At 36.1% G+C, this 17,064-nt stretch overlaps 2 protein-coding genes across 3 annotated transcripts; one reads left to right on the forward strand and one right to left on the reverse strand.

Annotated features, from left to right (window-relative positions):
• Nucleotides 1-1,346: 1,346 nt before the first annotated feature.
• On the reverse strand, nucleotides 1,347-6,993 carry LOC102217270 (translocon-associated protein subunit alpha-like). The gene is made up of 9 exons (XM_014470720.2): nucleotides 6,851-6,993; nucleotides 5,529-5,647; nucleotides 5,357-5,450; nucleotides 5,117-5,244; nucleotides 4,798-4,932; nucleotides 3,715-3,791; nucleotides 3,049-3,127; nucleotides 2,174-2,267; nucleotides 1,347-2,047 (listed from the first exon to the last, which is right to left on the reverse strand). Exons 1-9 carry the CDS (start codon nucleotides 6,918-6,920, stop codon nucleotides 1,986-1,988), a joined length of 858 nt encoding a protein of 285 aa, XP_014326206.1. The 5' UTR covers nucleotides 6,921-6,993; the 3' UTR covers nucleotides 1,347-1,985.
• An 849-nt stretch (nucleotides 6,994-7,842) lies between these two features.
• Nucleotides 7,843-14,596, forward strand: sit1 (signaling threshold regulating transmembrane adaptor 1). Of its 2 annotated transcripts, none has more exons than XM_023324861.1 (6): nucleotides 7,843-9,508; nucleotides 13,248-13,358; nucleotides 13,444-13,477; nucleotides 13,585-13,646; nucleotides 13,731-13,822; nucleotides 13,906-14,596. In XM_023324861.1, the coding sequence occupies exons 1-6, from the start codon at nucleotides 9,475-9,477 to the stop codon at nucleotides 14,164-14,166; spliced, it is 594 nt and encodes a 197-aa protein (XP_023180629.1). In that variant the 5' UTR covers nucleotides 7,843-9,474; the 3' UTR covers nucleotides 14,167-14,596. The 2 variants fall into 2 exon arrangements, with proteins under 2 accessions (XP_023180629.1, XP_023180630.1); XM_023324862.1 differs by having other exon boundaries at nucleotides 7,845-9,508; nucleotides 13,588-13,646.
• Nucleotides 14,597-17,064: the final 2,468 nt, after the last annotated feature.

The raw sequence follows: 17,064 nt of genomic DNA on the forward strand, positions 1-17,064 counted from the left end.
TTTTTGTCATATATATATATACCATCTTTTGGTAAAAAAAAAAAAGTGGTATTTTTTTGTATTCTATGAAAAAAGAAAACAACTAAAAACAGTTAATAATAAAATACATTTTAAAACATCCACTTTTATGGCTTAATTTATGTCCTACAAATAAAAATCACATATTTATGATGTCAATTTTAATACTTTGTGGAAACACATGTTGCTGCAAATACAGCTGCAGGTCTATTAGGGTGTTTCTATCACAGATATTTGACGTTTTTTTGTATACTTTTTCTTTCTAATAACTCAAACTCAGTCAGATTAGCTGCTAAAGATCCTCCATTGGATGTAGGTCTGGACTTTGACTAGGTCATTCCAATGCAGAAATATGCTTTGATCCAAGCGTAATGCTGGCTGTGTGAGGTCGTTGTTCTGCTGTAAGGTGAAAGTTCATCTCATTCGGGGGTTTTGCAGCTTCCAACAGGTTTTCTTCTGGATGATCTTTCTTCCATCTCCCCATAATCTGATCAGATTACAGTTCTCCAAAGCTTGGGTTGTTATTTTATGACCAAATGCTCATAACCAAACAAATACTAGCAGCTATTAACTGGGAAAAAGCCACGAGTCCATCTGTTTCACCACTGGTACAACTGGATAAATGTTCTCTGTCTGTACTGATAAATGTAAATGTTTTAAGGTATTCATCATTTTGTTCTCTTCGCTCCTCTCAAGGCGTTCTTACTTTAAAACATAGTTGTAAAATATAAAACCTTCACAGCTTATGGAACAAACTGCAATGCAGACTTTTCAAATAAGGAATGGAAAATCTCAAAGTAAATGCAGATGTCATTTAAAGCAGTTTGTCGGCTTTATTTTTTCTAAATAATAATAAAAATAATAAAATCTAAAATGCTGCTTTTAGAGCTTTGTTTTATTTTTGGACACATTTCAAAAGTTCTACCTGAAAATAAAGTCGTCTCAAGACCAAATGTCTTTACTTTTGAATTTACTTACTGACTTCATAAGCAGACACAAAACACTGATGTGCAAAATCATCCAAATCAAATATAAAGAATGAAGGTTAAACTATCCGCAGCATTTCTTAAACAGATTTCTGTCTAATTGAAAATGGAAAAAAGTCTGGAAAACCAAATATGTTTAGTCGGTTTTGATACTTCTTGGAAACCTATGAAGGGAAAAAATGTGCTTTAAAAAAGAAACGTACAACTGAACATTTTCTGCATAATTAGGGTAATTTAGTGTTATATATTAAACAAACATTTGTGTACTGTAAGATACACTAAATAAACACAAGCAAATGCAATAGCAGTGTCGTGATAAAGTTAAGACAGAAACAGGAAAAGCACCTTCTTTGTTCTTTTATTGCTTTTTCAAAAGGTGGTTTTATAAAAATGACAGCAAACAACCTGAGAGCTACGATGACGCCGCGTAACGAGGCTGAAATGCTGAAGGAGCCTCCATCTTCGAGGGGGAGAAAATAAAAAAACAGGTAAACAAGCCCATGGAAACGCTGGGAGAAGATTGTCATAGGACATGCAGCTGCCGTTATTACTCTCTTAAAGAAACATCTAAACACAAAAGTCCCGTTTTAAAAGTCACAGTTTTAAAACCAGAAGGACACATTGGTGTTTACCATTCACTCTTTGCAGGGCAGCAAACTTAGGGTGCAAATAAGGCACAGAGGCGCTGGATTGACAGAAACTTGATCTATTCAATAGACAAATTCAATACTTCTGGTTTCAAGTCAATTTATCTGATTTATTTAAACCTCCACATTCAGCTCAGGCGTCACAGCATCCATATGGCAGTCTGCAGATTTCACTGCTTAAACCATGATTTTACAAAAATGCAGCTTTAAAACTTGGTTAAATGTCCTGTTAGTGTTTAAAGGCCGCGCTCTGATGAGAGCCGGTCCATAGGCTTCAAACTGTCGATCCTTAGTGAATGGGAATGTGGCTTTTGCCCAGTATGACGAGTCGGGCTTACTGGTCGACCCCGGCTGCCCTTTTGGTTCGTTTCCGTGGAGATGTTTTCGGCGAAGGTTCTGTAAAAATTTATGAAGAATGAGATACATTTTTTAATCATCAAAAAACTACAAGAAAACTAATATAAGATAGTTGAAACTAATAGTGTGTGGTTTTTATTATGTCTGTAATAACATGCAACATACTCATGGCGTTAAGAGTCTCCTGAGGAATCCAGCTGATGTCTACGTCGTTCACGCCAGTCGTGCCCTTCTCTATTTTCACAGGAAGCCGTTTCCTCTGCAGAGAACAAAACCAAACAGGACATTCATTAGAAAAAGGCCCTGCAAAAGTATCAATAACCTCTGAAGTTCAGTGCGTTTAGTTGGGATCTGTAGACGAAAACAATGTAGCGCAGGATCAGATTGTGGTGAGGAAGAAGAATCTCAGTGTCGAGCTTTTTTTCAAATGAAAACCAGGAAAGTGTTGCAATCAGCTGTTTGGTTTGTTTCCCAGCAAGAGCAGATTTAAAGGTGGATGGAGCTAAATAAAGAGTAGGAAATAAAGCATGCCAGACACTTTAGACTGAGGTAGACGTTCCTGTTGAGGATACTCTGAAAAAACTTGCATCTGTAGTTGCAGTAAAAATGTTGCTCTTCATAGTGTTTGGTGGGGCTAAATAAAAGTGCAAGCCCCACTTTCCAGATTTTAATTTGTAAAGAAACCACAAAGAACAAGTATCCTTGTCCATCCACCTCACAATAAGGCACTACTTTGTCAGTCTATCACCTTAAATCTAAAAAAAACACTGAGGTTTGTGTCTTTAAATAAAAAAAAAAACAGTTCATGGGACATGATTATTTTTGCAAGGTGCAAAGTTTTATAAATAATCTCACCACAGAGGAAATACAGACACGATGTGCAAAATTTGCACAGTCACTGACGTCTTACACATCTATTTATTGCATTTCCCGACATAAAGGAAAGGTGACTTCCTCATCGCATCTACTTCAGTCTGTCAAGTTCATGTGTTGATGCATTCACACAACAAAATAGTCCAAATTACTGAGGAAACGCATACCGTTCTGTTCTCCAGAACCTGATACATCCCAAAGAGTAGCAGGGCCACCAGCCCACCCAGGAACACGTACATGAACATTCTGCAAACACAAAACAAAATGATTTCTTTACCTGATGAATTACAGGCACACTGTAATTAAACAGAGCATTAAAGAGCGTGTTGTTCTTCCATAGACAACCCAGAGAACAAATTGTATTTTTTTTTCAGTGAGATTTGAGGAAGGTGAGATTTATTTGCTCATCTCGTTTGCAAATAACGAGATGAGCAGTTTGTGCATTCTGTAGCAGCAATTCAACACACACATCTCGTTTCTTTGTGCCATTTTCACACCTTTTTGAAGGGTTGTTACAAGCTTTTTAATGTTCTGGGGGAGCTGATGCTGTGAATAAGAGCTAAAAGGACAAATAAAGAGACGCTTGCAAAACTAATGTGACTATGAATAATTTAGAGAGAACTGAGTTGCATAAACTGTTTTAATTGCTCTAATTTGTCCACTAATGAGCATGCAAGGTATTTTCTGAGTAATCCACTGGCTTGTTGTCTTCCTTGTATTTCTACACTTTGCAAACTTTGCAGAAGCAGGAGAGAACGCGCCTTATCTACGTGTTCGTATCTGTAAGTATGTCAGTGACAGGATATGACTGACATGTCAGTCAAAAGCCTTACGTTTCTCCATCCAGTCCCTCTTCTCGCTCCGTTATGGTGACAGTCTGGTTGTAAATGGCCGACTGGAACGTGTTGCCCTAAATAAAAACAAAAGGTTAGACAGGAAATGTGTGTCTGGCTTGATCCGCATCAATTCACAAACACAGCAGAGAGACAAAAAGTATTTTAAAGACTACTCTTAATGTCATTTTAAACCATTTCGACATTATTTGTACTTCTTTTATACATTTCTTTTCACATAATATACATTTCTTTATAGAGAGGGGCCAAAAGTACCAATGAAAAAAATAACTTTTCCAAGTAAATAAGTTTATATGTGATAGTTTAAATGAAAGTGTAATGAATGCGTAATTTAATTGATAATATTTAATGCATAATCAAACATGTACCGTAACCCACAATTCAATTTGTAAATAAAATGACTTTAGCATCACTAAAGGCATATTAAGTGTTTTTTGTCCAAGTACCAATCTCAAAATAATTTCAATCATCTCTATAGCTCATCATTATTGGTCATATGTGTCATAATTTTATGAATGATCTTAACATTTAAAAATTAAATTTTGTATTTAAAGCTTAATTTATAGCTTCACTTATGCATTTCTTCTTTAAATTGAATAATCACATACATACTGTATGTGTGTACTTACATACTTATTGCAACTTATTTATTAGATTGTGACCTTCCTGGTTTGATTCTTGAAATCTGATTTATTTAAATATCTGTGCCATCTCTCTGAGCATTATTAAGGGAAATCAACTCAGTGAAATGTACTACTTGTAAAATGCAACCACAACTAATTATAAAATAAACATGTAAAACGGTGCTGTCAGAACTACTGTGTTCAGACTGGATTTTTCTTTAGTTTCACTAATCACAAACATTTCCAGGTGAGCTTTATTGTACACATTATTGTATGTCAAAATAAAACACAAATAAAAAATAAAAAAACACAAAGCGATGACAACAAAAAGGTTTTTTTTAAAAATAAGATTTACTGTCATCTAGTGGCGAAAGTTTAGATTGTAACCAAATCTTGAGCTGCTTGTTCTGCTAGAACAAGAAACTATTTTTCCCCTCACCTCAGGATCCACGTAGTTGAGGAGGATGACCAGACCAAAGGGCCGTCCGGCCATGGGCTGAGCCGGGATGAACGAGTACTCAAAGGAGGCCTGAGCCTGGGGCTGGACGGCCGTGTTCAGGGGCAACGCTGTGAACTACAGACACACACAGGATTAAGCAATCCTACAAGAAAGAGATCAACTAGAAGACCGTAAAAGGTAAGTAGACCATATTTAGTTCTGTCGTTTGTTTATAAAAAAACTGGCAAATATTTTAGATATGAAGGTGAATAAATACATATAAAAATGTGTTATTATGATAGGCACAGATGTCCCTTACATTCTGAATGTAGAACTGGAAATCTTGTGGATAACGGAAAGAAGCCTCCAGCGACTGAACCGTGAAAGTCTGACCTCCTTTATTGGTGAAACCCACAAGGAACCTCACAATTTCATTGGCTGGAAACTCTGAAAAATACCAAACAGCTACATTTACCAACCAGTTTGATCACCTTATGTATGTATTTTATTTTCCTTTATTATTTTATAAAAAAATAAGAAAAATGAACAACTGAGCAACCTTCGCCTGTCGTGAAGATGATGGTAGTGTCGGCATCGGGGTGTGAAGTTACGAGTTTTTCAGCCGCTTCATCAGCGTCATCTTCACCTCCGTCCTGATGGCAAACACAGAATCGCACCGTAACGTATCAGCGCTTGACATTCTGCAACACGACCACAGACGCGCTACGTACCACGTTTTGAATCTGATCTTCTTCGACAGCCATCTCGTCTTCATCTTCCTCCTCGTCTACTGCAGCATCTGCATCGTCAGCAGCGTCCTCGGCGGAGTCTGACTGTGCAGAGACTTGACCTTCAAAAACAGAGAGCAGCAAAGTGTCAGAACCACAGGAAGGCTGCAGGTGGCTAGCTTTAAGGCTTAGAGATGTGCTGTTTATGTGTTCAGATTAAATATTGCACTCAGCAAAATTCTGGTTATTAGCAGGTCATAAGAAGAATACAGCTTTTTCAAATGAAAGTAATTTTCACTTTAATACAAGAACAAAGCTACTTCGTACAGAAAAAAGTCAAATATATGTTATATAAACCAAACAGTGTAAATATTAGCTTACTTTTGGCTGGATACAAAAGTAATTAGACTTTGGTCACAACTACATTACATGGTTAAATAATTAATAAATGAAAACATTGTTGGGTCCAATAAATAGTATACCAAATATTTTGATAGGTGATGATACAAATTTGACGTCTTATCTATGATTTAAATTCAAATAGAAAATAATCAGAAAAATAAAGACCAATTTGAACCCTGAGCAACACAGTGAGATCCCACCCCCACCTGTTGCTGCCCATATGGCTCCAAATAGGCAAAACTTCCCCCTCACTTAAATAACAAATCTGACTTTTTAAAAATAATAATAAAAAATGTACATAATAATCCTAAATTTGGACAAATTGTTGTGAAAAGTTCAAGCACTCTTCTTAACTTTCTCTTTTATTAGCGATACCAAAATCAGTGGGAAAGTTACCACATTCTAGCCAAACTGAAGGTCAAAGTGTTATTATTTACTGTGTACATGCATCTGAAACAAGGTGCCAGGCTGAAATGACCGGCAGAAAAGCAAACCCTGAACGTGTCAGTGAATGGAGAAAGAAACAAAGTGAGGTCCCCTTCTTATCTATGATGACGTGTCCCAGCATGGGGAGCTGCTGCTGCAGCTGCTGCTGTTTCAACCCCAACATCTCTAAACCCAGAAACTCCACAAACCTGAAATACCGCATAAAGTAATTTAATTATGGGATGATTTTTACTATAATTTATAAGCGATGGTCGTTTTCATTCAATGAGCTGCGTTTGAACTCTGCTATAATGGATTTACAATGAAAATAGGCGCACATTCAGTTGTAGGATCACTTCATGCAGCGGTTCAGATGGTTCCCACTGCGCAGCTTAGTGGATGTGCCACGTCAATGTGGACTGATAACTTTTTCTAAAAGGCTAACAAAAAGAGGGGAGAGACCAAAACTCTGCTCTAAAGAGGGAATAAACACTCACCGACTGATATTAATCCGCAGGGGAAGGCCAGCAGGAAAAGAAGCAGGAGTTTTGATCCGAAACCAAACATTTTATCAGACGTGCAGGCTGAAGTTAGTAACACATCAGCGCCTGGGAGAAGAGAGGGCAGCGAGCGAGCAGGAGGAGGGAGAACAGGAGGAGGAACCGCCTCTGGAAGGCGTGCGGTGCGTTCAAAGGCGACTCGGAAATCGGATAGTTTGTTTTTTCTCCTGCAAAAAATAAAATAAAATAAAATAAATAAATTATTACTATTATTAATATGATCACTCATCACATTTACTAAAGACACACATGGATTAATATATAAAACATTTAAATTAAGAGGAAATAACATGGCCCTGCGACAGACTGGCGACCTGTCCAGGGTGTACCCCGCCTCTCGCCCGGAACGTAGCTGGAGATGGGCACCAGCAGCCCTCCCGACCCCATTAGGGACAAGGGTGAACAGAAAATGGATGGATGGATGGAAATAAAATGAAAACAGAAATCACAAATATAAGTGATATATTTACCAAAAGTCATACCAAGTTTATTCGTGTAGCAGTTCAAAGTAATTTGCACTCACCAATTCTGAAACAGACAATAATTATTGTTTGTTAACTATAAAAAATAAATAAATCATTATATCAATGATTTTGGTATAGTCATAAAAATCATTATATGCATCAAATATGTTGATCAAAGTTCCAGTTATTATTAATTAAATAAACTCTAAGCTGGTGTTTTTAAGTCTTGATTTAAAGGAATTCAGTTGCTCAGCTATTTTGTAGTTTTCTGGACATTTTTTCCAGATATGTGGCGCATGGAAGCTGAATGCTGCTACTCCATGTTTGATTCTATTATACGAATTACTTTTTATTATTTTTAATTATGAATTGTATTCATAATTAAATTATTAATAACTCCAACAGTCTTTGGGTGAGAGGCAGGGTAGCCTACACTCATAGTCAAGACAGAGACACACAGCTCAGACGCTCATACTTCAGGGAAATTTCAAAGTATTAATTCATGTTTCAAAATACAACAGATATTTAATACATATTTAAAAACAATAATTTCTGTTAATGTGAGTTCCTAAGTCCACGCTGAAAAATTAAAGGCAATATAAGTGATAGTAGAACAACATGTGAGACTGAGAATTAGATTTATTTGTTTATTGGTACCTAAAAACCCAGTTTTCACTTTGGTTCTAACTTACATCGACCATCGTCATAACTTACGTTTGCACTGTATAACAGCTTGAAAACACGCTGAGATCTGTTTTCGCACTGTTTCGGTGAAGCTAAATTTAATTGTGGTTTCACAAATCTAGTACACTGAAGTTCTCGGAAAGTTTAATTTGTTGTTTGATTTTAGTTCTCTGATATAATTACAATGTTGGCCACCATCTTATGCATAGCCTTAGTGGCTATGAATCACTAACAATGGCTGTAAAACCCATTCCACTCTTCACTTTTGGGTACAACAGAGTGACAAATCAGGCAAAAGGATGTTTGAAAGCTGGTTTCATGGCAGCAACCAGCCATGACCTCTCTTTAAATGACCTCAGTGCTGGTCTAATATCAGGTCAAAGTAATGCCAGAAGTTTGCTGATGCCTGCAAAAGTATATTTGGTTCCTCTGAGACTTACAAAAGGGACACTTAGCACAATGTTAGAAGCGATGTGTGTATAATTTGGACCCTGTTTGGTTTAGAAAATAATTGCTTCAAAATGTCATTACATTTTCTGTGCCTTTGTATTGTCATTTTTCACATGTATTTTCATTGCAGTTGACATTTTGGTCAACCTGCACTTGATTGTTCAGTTCTTCGGTCAAAGCCTGGTGTTGAAGTTGTTGCTGTTACATGATCTTTAAAAGGTTGAAAGACAAGAGTTCAAATGAGCAATTTAAAACCCCAAATTAAAATGGCACTCATGCAGATGGTGACTACTTTTAGGCAAAGGTGTGAAACCATTAATGGGACTTTCCACATTTGGAGGTCTTACAGTCACAGAAACATTGTCGTCCTAGAAACTTGCAGGGCACATTGATAATCATTTTAAATTGGCGTTGTACGCCTCTAAATGCTCTTTAATCACTTATTCCTAAGCAATTTTCTATCAAATCTAGTCTTAAAATTAAAAATTTCACATTAACTGACTAAGTTGTTTGTCACAATTATCTAAATAAAACAAAGAGTTGATGGTAAGCAAAGCTAAGAAAATGATAATAAATCAGAAAATCACCTCATTTCACTCAGTGAGATAAGATTTTATCTTGTTCTCTTTGCAGTAATTTAGCACACTGCTAATTTCTCTTCCTCTGTCACATGTGCATGCAATGTACATGCAATATGTATTTCTGAAGATGCTCCCTGAGATTCTTAGGTTTATCTTGCCTCTTTCTCCTTTGATGCTCTTGGAGTCTAAAAAAAGCTTGTGGCTTTCTGCAAAAGCATACATCCTGTGACAACCCTCTGAGAAAAAAATAAAACACAGACGAGCCTCCTGCATGCCATCAGAGTGTGCAAACAGAAACATGCATCACACTCTGTAGAGTCGTCTAGCTAGCGAAACAATCAGTTTAAAGAGTTGCTAATTTAATTTTAAAACAGTTTTGACCATGGGGAATTGTAGCCATTGGACACAAACAGGAGGTAAGTGTTGAAAGAAGGAATGTGAGTGATCAGGAGATTCAAAAGTTGAATGTAAAATTTTGTTTAAAAATGCCAACCTAGAGATATTTTGTAATTATGCAAAGAATTTAAGAGACATAACTTTATTTTTAGGGAATTTAATGCCACTGTCACAGAATAGTAGACAACATTACACTTTGCAGCAGGTATAGAAGTAACTTTTTCAATGAATGCTACTTTATTTTAGAAAGTAAATTACTGTCTCTATTGTTTCATTAGCTTCATAGTTTAATCGTCTTTTCAATGTTTCGCACTTATTCAGCGTTGCCAAAATCTTAAATAGCTCTAACAGGAAATTGTACCAACTGCATGGTTATTGTGAAATATGAAACTTTGAGCAAAATGCGTAACCACCTGCCAGCATTTTTTATTGTGCAACTCAAAGTTGTCAAACGTCTCTGTCTGTTTCACATTGTTCAGTTTGCTTGTAGGTTTATGTGGTTAAATGAAATACATTAGTGTTTTTTTGATATAACAAAGTTATTTGAAAATAAACTGTTTAAAATGAAAAGTATTTATTGTGAATTGTGGCACAGCAGATAAAAAGTTATTTTTTATTGCTTACAGAAACAACTGGCATATACATCTTAAGAAATATTACTACTTTTCTGCAGTTGCTTGTAAAATTGTTTACTATTTGTATTGGAACAATGTTATTGGAGAATTATAGCGCAAGTGAAAATATGGACATACATTTTTCCAAGAAGGCAGACAATAAAGCAGGAAGTATGAATGTCAGTGATTATATTACTAAACACTGACTGGGCTTTTTTTTATTGTTTTTTTTTTTTTTCGAAAACATATACGTTCCATCACATCCTATTTTTACCTGAACAATTACATAACTATCCCAAGAAAAAGGATGAATAAAACAGACGGATAACTTGCACATTTCATTTTATAAATACACACCATGCAGTTCATTCTAGGATAGATTTTAAAGTTATGGTTTTTACTCTGGGGACGTTCCACAGAAATCTTTGGTTCTAATAATAACTTGCTTTTAACAAGGTCTAGGCTGCTGTGTGGAGCAGCTGCAGCTCCTGAACTCTGGACCGAGCTGTGCAGACAGTTTTCAGCCATCAGTGTTTTTAGATCACATCTTAGAGCAGACAAGAACTCACTGACGTTTAATACAGCATGAGATTTTGTATCTTTATGTTGTTTATTAATTCACTTGTTTTATTTTGTATAGTTAGGGTTGACCAATGCAGCAGTCGCATTTGAGTCAATTTAAACTTGAAAAATAGGAAAAAAAGAAAATATGAGCTGTAGATCAAAGTACATGGAACAACTCTTGTTTGTTGTATATTTGTGGTTACACAGTTGGTCAAAAATGTTGCTAAATGCCCCTCACACCGACACACACCACTCTCACGCTCTGGTGACATTTTCCATTGAAGGAAGGTCTCGTCTATAATGAAGCATAAGTGAATATAATGCAACCATGTTTTGTAAAGCACAAGTACAAGTGTTTAACATCATAGCAAACCTCTTATCACACCAAAAAAACAAACAAAAAAAAACCAGTTAGCTTACAGAGATTTCAATACACCTACACTATACCAACTTTTATTCTGATACTTTGGAAACCATAGCGTACCTTGAAATACAATTACAGTGCTGAATTAAGCTTTAAATAACACCATACAGTGATCTAAACCTAAATGTAGCCTTTTAATAGCTCAGTAAATTAGAGGAAGATGTGCTCAATTAACATTTTTTTCCATTTCCATTTTTGTCACAATATGTAGCAAAATGAGGACATAAATGTTATTTTTTAAAATATATTTATAATAATAACAACAGTAATAATAATAATAATATCCATGTTTTGTTCAATCATACAGTTTGTTGAATAATGTTAAAGAAATATTTTAAAAATATATAATTTTTATCTATCACAGTCCATGATAGCTAATTGACATGATAGTCAAGTTTAAAAATCTTTATTGGGAATTAAACCGTTCTACTGATTTCTGATTAATTTTCTTGAGTTTCTTGAGTTTGAAAGGCTTCTTTGCCATCACCCTAATCTTTAGGAGGTTCACATTCATGTTACTTACTTTCAGAAGAAATATGTTGGTAAAATGTATAACTTTAAACCTGAGTCTGCCAGGGATCATCTTCAGCTCAACTACCTTAATAAATCAACTTTTAATTTTTTTATATTGTGAATTTATTTTTTCTTGCGTGCACAACTCTTTTGTCTTTCATTTAATTTCACCAGTGGCTATTATATTGTTTTCTAATCTGTATAATTGCCTTTAAACTATTTACATGTGGAATTTAAAGGGTTTTCAATGAAGGTATTCAGACTAGCAAGGATTCTTTTATGCAAATCTCCTTTAATAAGCAAGAATTCCTGTTTGTATTATTTTTCCACTAAGGGACTTAATGTCATCCATTCTTTGTATCAAAAGTTCTTAGCTCTGCAAGATTCATGAGCTCCCCTGCACACACTGCTCTTTTGAGATCTCTATTTATGGCGTTGATGAGATTTAGGCTGTAGTGATTCCTCCAGATCTTTTCTGCTAAGGCCCTCTGCTGCACATTTGATGGTACATGTAGTAATCAGTGTTATGGTTACATGTATTCAGAACAGCTTTCTACAGAAAATGGTGTGTTTGAAGGGAACAAACCCAACACTGACTGCTGACAACTTACCTTCTGTCTTATTTAGGTCTGACGCTGTATAAAGTCATCTTTAAATTTAAATTTGATAACTCTCATAACAAACGGCATGCTATTACAAAATCTGAAAAAAATCAAAAGACAGTTCATTTTCTCATCAGTTATGCTTTAATACATATCTAGATAAATCCAATACACAACAGTAGGATAAGTTCAAGCTTCTGCGTAAAATAGTTTAAATAACTGTCATATAATGTAGTGGCGCTGCAAAACAAATGACAGGGCAGTAAATAACCCAACCCATTTAGAATGGTTTTTCATGCAGGAAAGAAATTCAGCATGATCCGCTGAATTTGTTTTCCCGCAACATCTAAAAAAAAGTTGCTTGCACATCCATGCTTGCAAAGGTTTCTGCGAAACCACATCTTCTTCTGCTGACGACTGAACAGAGCTGTGATGTAAACCATTTTGTCAGGATGCAGACTGCATGACTCTACTACTTAGTTTATCACAGTTTTGTTTCTTTCAGTTCAGTATTTATTCATTTGTACCCCGGGATGAGACTCACCTCTAAATGTTTAAATGGATTTTTATAACTGGCTGCAAATCTAGTTTAAAATTAGAATCTGGATAAATAGTTAATGCAAAAGCAATTACTTATTTTATCAATGTTTGGTTTGTTTGTGTTTTAAATGTTTCCTCTCAATACAATTCCATTGTTTCTAACAAAGGCTAGGGTTGACGGTGTGGTGGATTTATGGTAAACACGGCCATCTCATTGAGCAGGTTGGACATTTCTTGGTAAACTTTGTGTTCTGCCTCTATATCATACAAAGTTTGGGTGCCAGCTGTCATAACAAGTCGGGTAAACATAACAAATAACTAAATATATATTCAGAGTACATGTACAGATGGAAGATTTTGCTCCACAATAGCTAATCATTGGTTCTTCATGTCAGCAGGAACAATCAGCTTGGAATATTTCTGCTGCAAATTCACATGAAAGGAATTCAGTAAGGAAATGTAGCATGTCATACCTAATAGTTGTGCGTTTGCTTTTTCACAGATTGTGATTGGTTGAAATTAAATGCCCATAACATCGTCTATGTCCTCTGTACTGTTCTGGCGCTATCGCTATTGTTTAACATCGCATGCTGCTTGTCAAAGATCTGCTCAGGTAATTATAATTTTTTTCTTTCATACGTCAAAGGAAAAGTTGTATTTTTTTTATGGAGAACATATGATTACTTATGTTGCAACAGGGAAAGGAAGATGTCAGTGCAGGAAGAGACGAAGGTATGTAACTAATGTTTAACATGACATTAAGTCAAGCTCTTTCCTTTCCTTTGACTAAACAAGAAGAAACTCATGGGCCTTTTTCATCCTTTTCTCTAACATTCAAGTAGGAGTTCCAGACAAATGGAGGACAATCCAATTTATGGGAATTTAAGCTACATGGATGCAAGTAGGTACTCCGTGTGTACCTGTGCGTATTCACGTGCGTGTTGGCGGAAATATTTTAAATAAATTGTAATGTTGCTGTCAACAGATGTAGCTGTGTATACAGACCCTGCTCCTCTCCACTCCTCACTGAGCTCTTCATCTTTAAGGATTGCACACAGGGTCCATCCTGACTCACAGGTAGAACCTTTACAGGTTCTCCACTGAATAAAGTATTTATCTGCCAAATACTGAAATTATCTTTATTTTTTGTATCCTTCTAGTCCAAAAGTCAGGAATGCTACGCCAACCTGACCCTGAAACCTCCCAGGCCGCAGTCTGGGCGCATCTCTCCACAGATTCAGGTCTCAGATATCGTGCATTTAGAGAAGCCAGAGGAACCCGGAGAGGAAGAGACGGAAGAACCTGTTACCATAGATGATGCTGTCTCCACCATGTCTGATCTGTACGCCTCCGTGCAAACTCAGCGAGCCAAAATAGTCGACAGTGCGGACGGTGAAGAAGGCTACGCAAACCATCTCTGAGACGACCTGCTGACGCTCAGAGGAGGATGGAGAATGTTTTAAAAGCTTCACCTTCCACCACAGGAGGGCGCTATTTGTCACCACATTAAACTGACAGCCTGTTTGCAGCAGTGAAGTGCATCACTCAAAGTGTTACTCAGCCCTAGGTATACTCAGGACACGCAGACAAACAGGTCTTTACAATTCAGTCTAGTATAATTAAATTAGAATGCATTTTAATTCAAGGTTTAAATTCTGAAAGATAAAACATAACCATCTAATGATACCAACAGGATAACTTGAAGCAAACTGAGAACTACTAAAAGGACCTATTATATCTATACATGTATTAATGTCCTAATTTTAGTTTAAGTGCAACTATTCACTTCTTTATGTTCATTACTTGTAAGTTCTATAGTAATGATGCCTGTAAATACTAATTCTTTGAATACTTTTGTTAAATAAAATATGTTTCATACTGAATGATTTCCATCCATCCATTTTCTAACACCCTTGTCTCTAGTGGGGTTGGGAGGTGCTGGTGCCTATCTCCAGCTAACGTTCTGGGCGAGAGGCGGGGTCACCCTGGACAGGTCGCCAGTCTGTCGCAGGGCAACACAGAGACAGACAGGACACACAACCATGCACACACACACACCTTTAGAGAAACCAATTAACCTGACTGTCATGTTTTTGGACGGTGGGAAGAAGCCGGAGTACCCGGAGAAACACAAGCAGGCACAGGGAGAACATGCAAACTCCATGCAGACAGACCCCGGGCCGGGAATTGAACCCAGGACTTTCTTGCTGCAAGGCAACAGTGCTACCAACTTCGCCAGGTGTATTGCAGCCCTGAATGATTTGTTTAAAAGTGTGACACAGCAATCAATGGCAATAATGGGAATCTAGCACCAGAGAAAGCGTTTTAAGTTTTTCTGCTTTCTTAAAAATGTCAGGGGAACTCAAATCAGGTCGGACATGTTACAAATTGTTTAATTTTTTAAGTGTGTATTACTTTATCGGCAGTGCAGAAACTCATTAGACGTTGCAGGATTATAAAACTTTTAAAGGACCAGATCACTATAAAAGCACTTACTTGCCCTGAGATGTCCAGTGGGGAGAAAAAGTGCTGACTCCCAGGAGTGCGATACATTTCTGCTCCTTCTTGTAATCTTTATGAAGTGCACTATGTGCAGTGTGATAGGAAAATGTTGGAACTAGACAATAATACCTGACCTTTGACTGACAAACAGCCAAAGGTGAAATCAATTTTACTGAGTTGAAACATATTTTAACAAAAAGAAAACAAAGACAGCAGTAGTAACGCCATAATGCTATAATGTGTGTTTTATGTCTTTTCCTGGCTCTCCAATGAGCTGATGGCTCATTAACAATAAATCTCTGCAGAACCTGATGACAAACTGAGGAGGCAATTCAAACATTGGATTCAGCTGTGATGGAGCATATCAGCAAATGATCTGAAAGCCCAGATATGAACTGTCACTTCATATCTTAACTGGATATGAAATGTGTGTACACTTCCTAGATCAAAGAGTATTGCTGATTGCATGTTCAATTTATCACAGCTGCACCTTTATCATAGCAGCAATAGCATTTATCGTCACAATAATCACGGTGGGAGATAGGGAAGTGTAACACACAGGGAAAGAATGTTGTTAGTGCATCTTGTTATTAGTTTAAATTTTGTCTTTAGCTGCAAATATTTTTTTGGTTACAATTGATGTGTTTTAGAAATTTGTCATTCTTGTCTATAGTAAATAAATCTCAAAGACAGACTCAAGGCACAAAGATTATTGTAACTATAGATAATTTATAAAGTGTAGATGATATAGACATGCCTTAGTAAGCTTCATGTAGGTTAATTCAGAATATTTGAGTCAAATGGATGAGTTTAAAGGCAACTTATCAAAGGCTTTCTTGTGCAACACTGAGGGAAAATCAAAAGAAAAAAGATTATTTTGCTTGTGGAGGGATAAATGTTTGACCCAAGTCATACAACTTGAAAGGCAATTCTAACAAACACTATGTAATGTATATACAATTATGACTTTGGAAAAAAAGTATTAAAAATGATCTCTCTCCTCTCTAGTTTTTTAGCAATTATAAATAATTTTAGAAATCCTAAAAGACCAAAACAAGAAGAGAGTTTTGTCACATTTAGCACGAGGCAATGAGAGAGAAATGTTACGTTTCTTTTTATACAGTGGGTGTAAATATCTGGCTTCAAGTATTGTTATAAATGTCTAATTATGTTCTTACATTGTGGGTGTCAAAATTGAAACTCTGGCAAGTGTAACAGCAATCTGTAAAAAAAACATTTTTAATAATTTTAAAAATTATTAAAAATAATTAATTAATGAAAAGTGATGGACAGTTGGAATCACACATCCAAAGAAAACATCAACACACTTTATATTAAAATACTTCAACCAAATGTGTTTGTCTATATGGAAAATTCAGAGCAGAGAACTTGACTGTAACAATGTGTTGTTCATTTTCCAGTGTTCTTAAAAAGACTATTAAAATTATGCAAGAAAAATATTATATTTAGCATGACTACATCCTCAGAGGAGGGATTTTCTAAATATAAGAACCTCACTGCACAGGTTTGAAAAAGTACCGTTTACATGCCCAGAGCTTAGAAATAAGTTTCTATGATTAGATAAGTTGACCCGGTCACTTGAAAAAAGGTACGTAACCTTTGTATTGATAGTACATAATGCAACACCAAGAAGCACAAGAACCAGCTCAGCTCATTTTCATTTACAGCCTTGGATGGAGGAAGATGACACAATGATTATGTTCAGAGTGATTTCTCATTTTATTGGTTTCTCTCCAGGTTCAGAGCAAACAAATTCAGTCTAATGTCTGTAAAGGAAGCTAAGGTTTCTCTGTAGA

Source organism: Xiphophorus maculatus, chromosome 20 (genome assembly GCF_002775205.1).
Source record: "Xiphophorus maculatus strain JP 163 A chromosome 20, X_maculatus-5.0-male, whole genome shotgun sequence".
NCBI lineage: Eukaryota > Metazoa > Chordata > Actinopteri > Cyprinodontiformes > Poeciliidae > Xiphophorus > Xiphophorus maculatus.

What these genes read in the sequence shown, in the direction of transcription:
- LOC102217270 (XM_014470720.2), bottom strand. Translation starts at nt 6,920, where the DNA reads ATGTTTGGTTTCGGATCAAAACTCCTGCTTCTTTTCCTGCTGGCCTTC. An exon ending in TCCAGTTCTACATTCAGAAT is followed by an intron (nt 4,933 to 5,116) that starts GTAAGGGACATC and finishes GTGTGTCTGTAG; the next exon opens with TTCACAGCGTTGCCCCTGAA. An exon ending in TCAACTACGTGGATCCTGAG is followed by an intron (nt 3,792 to 4,797) that starts GTGAGGGGAAAA and finishes GTTTTTATTTAG; the next exon opens with GGCAACACGTTCCAGTCGGC.
- sit1 (XM_023324861.1), top strand. Translation starts at nt 9,475, where the DNA reads ATGGGGAATTGTAGCCATTGGACACAAACAGGAG. An exon ending in CTTGTCAAAGATCTGCTCAG is followed by an intron (nt 13,359 to 13,443) that starts GTAATTATAATT and finishes ATGTTGCAACAG; the next exon opens with GGAAAGGAAGATGTCAGTGC. An exon ending in TTTAAGCTACATGGATGCAA is followed by an intron (nt 13,647 to 13,730) that starts GTAGGTACTCCG and finishes TGCTGTCAACAG; the next exon opens with ATGTAGCTGTGTATACAGAC.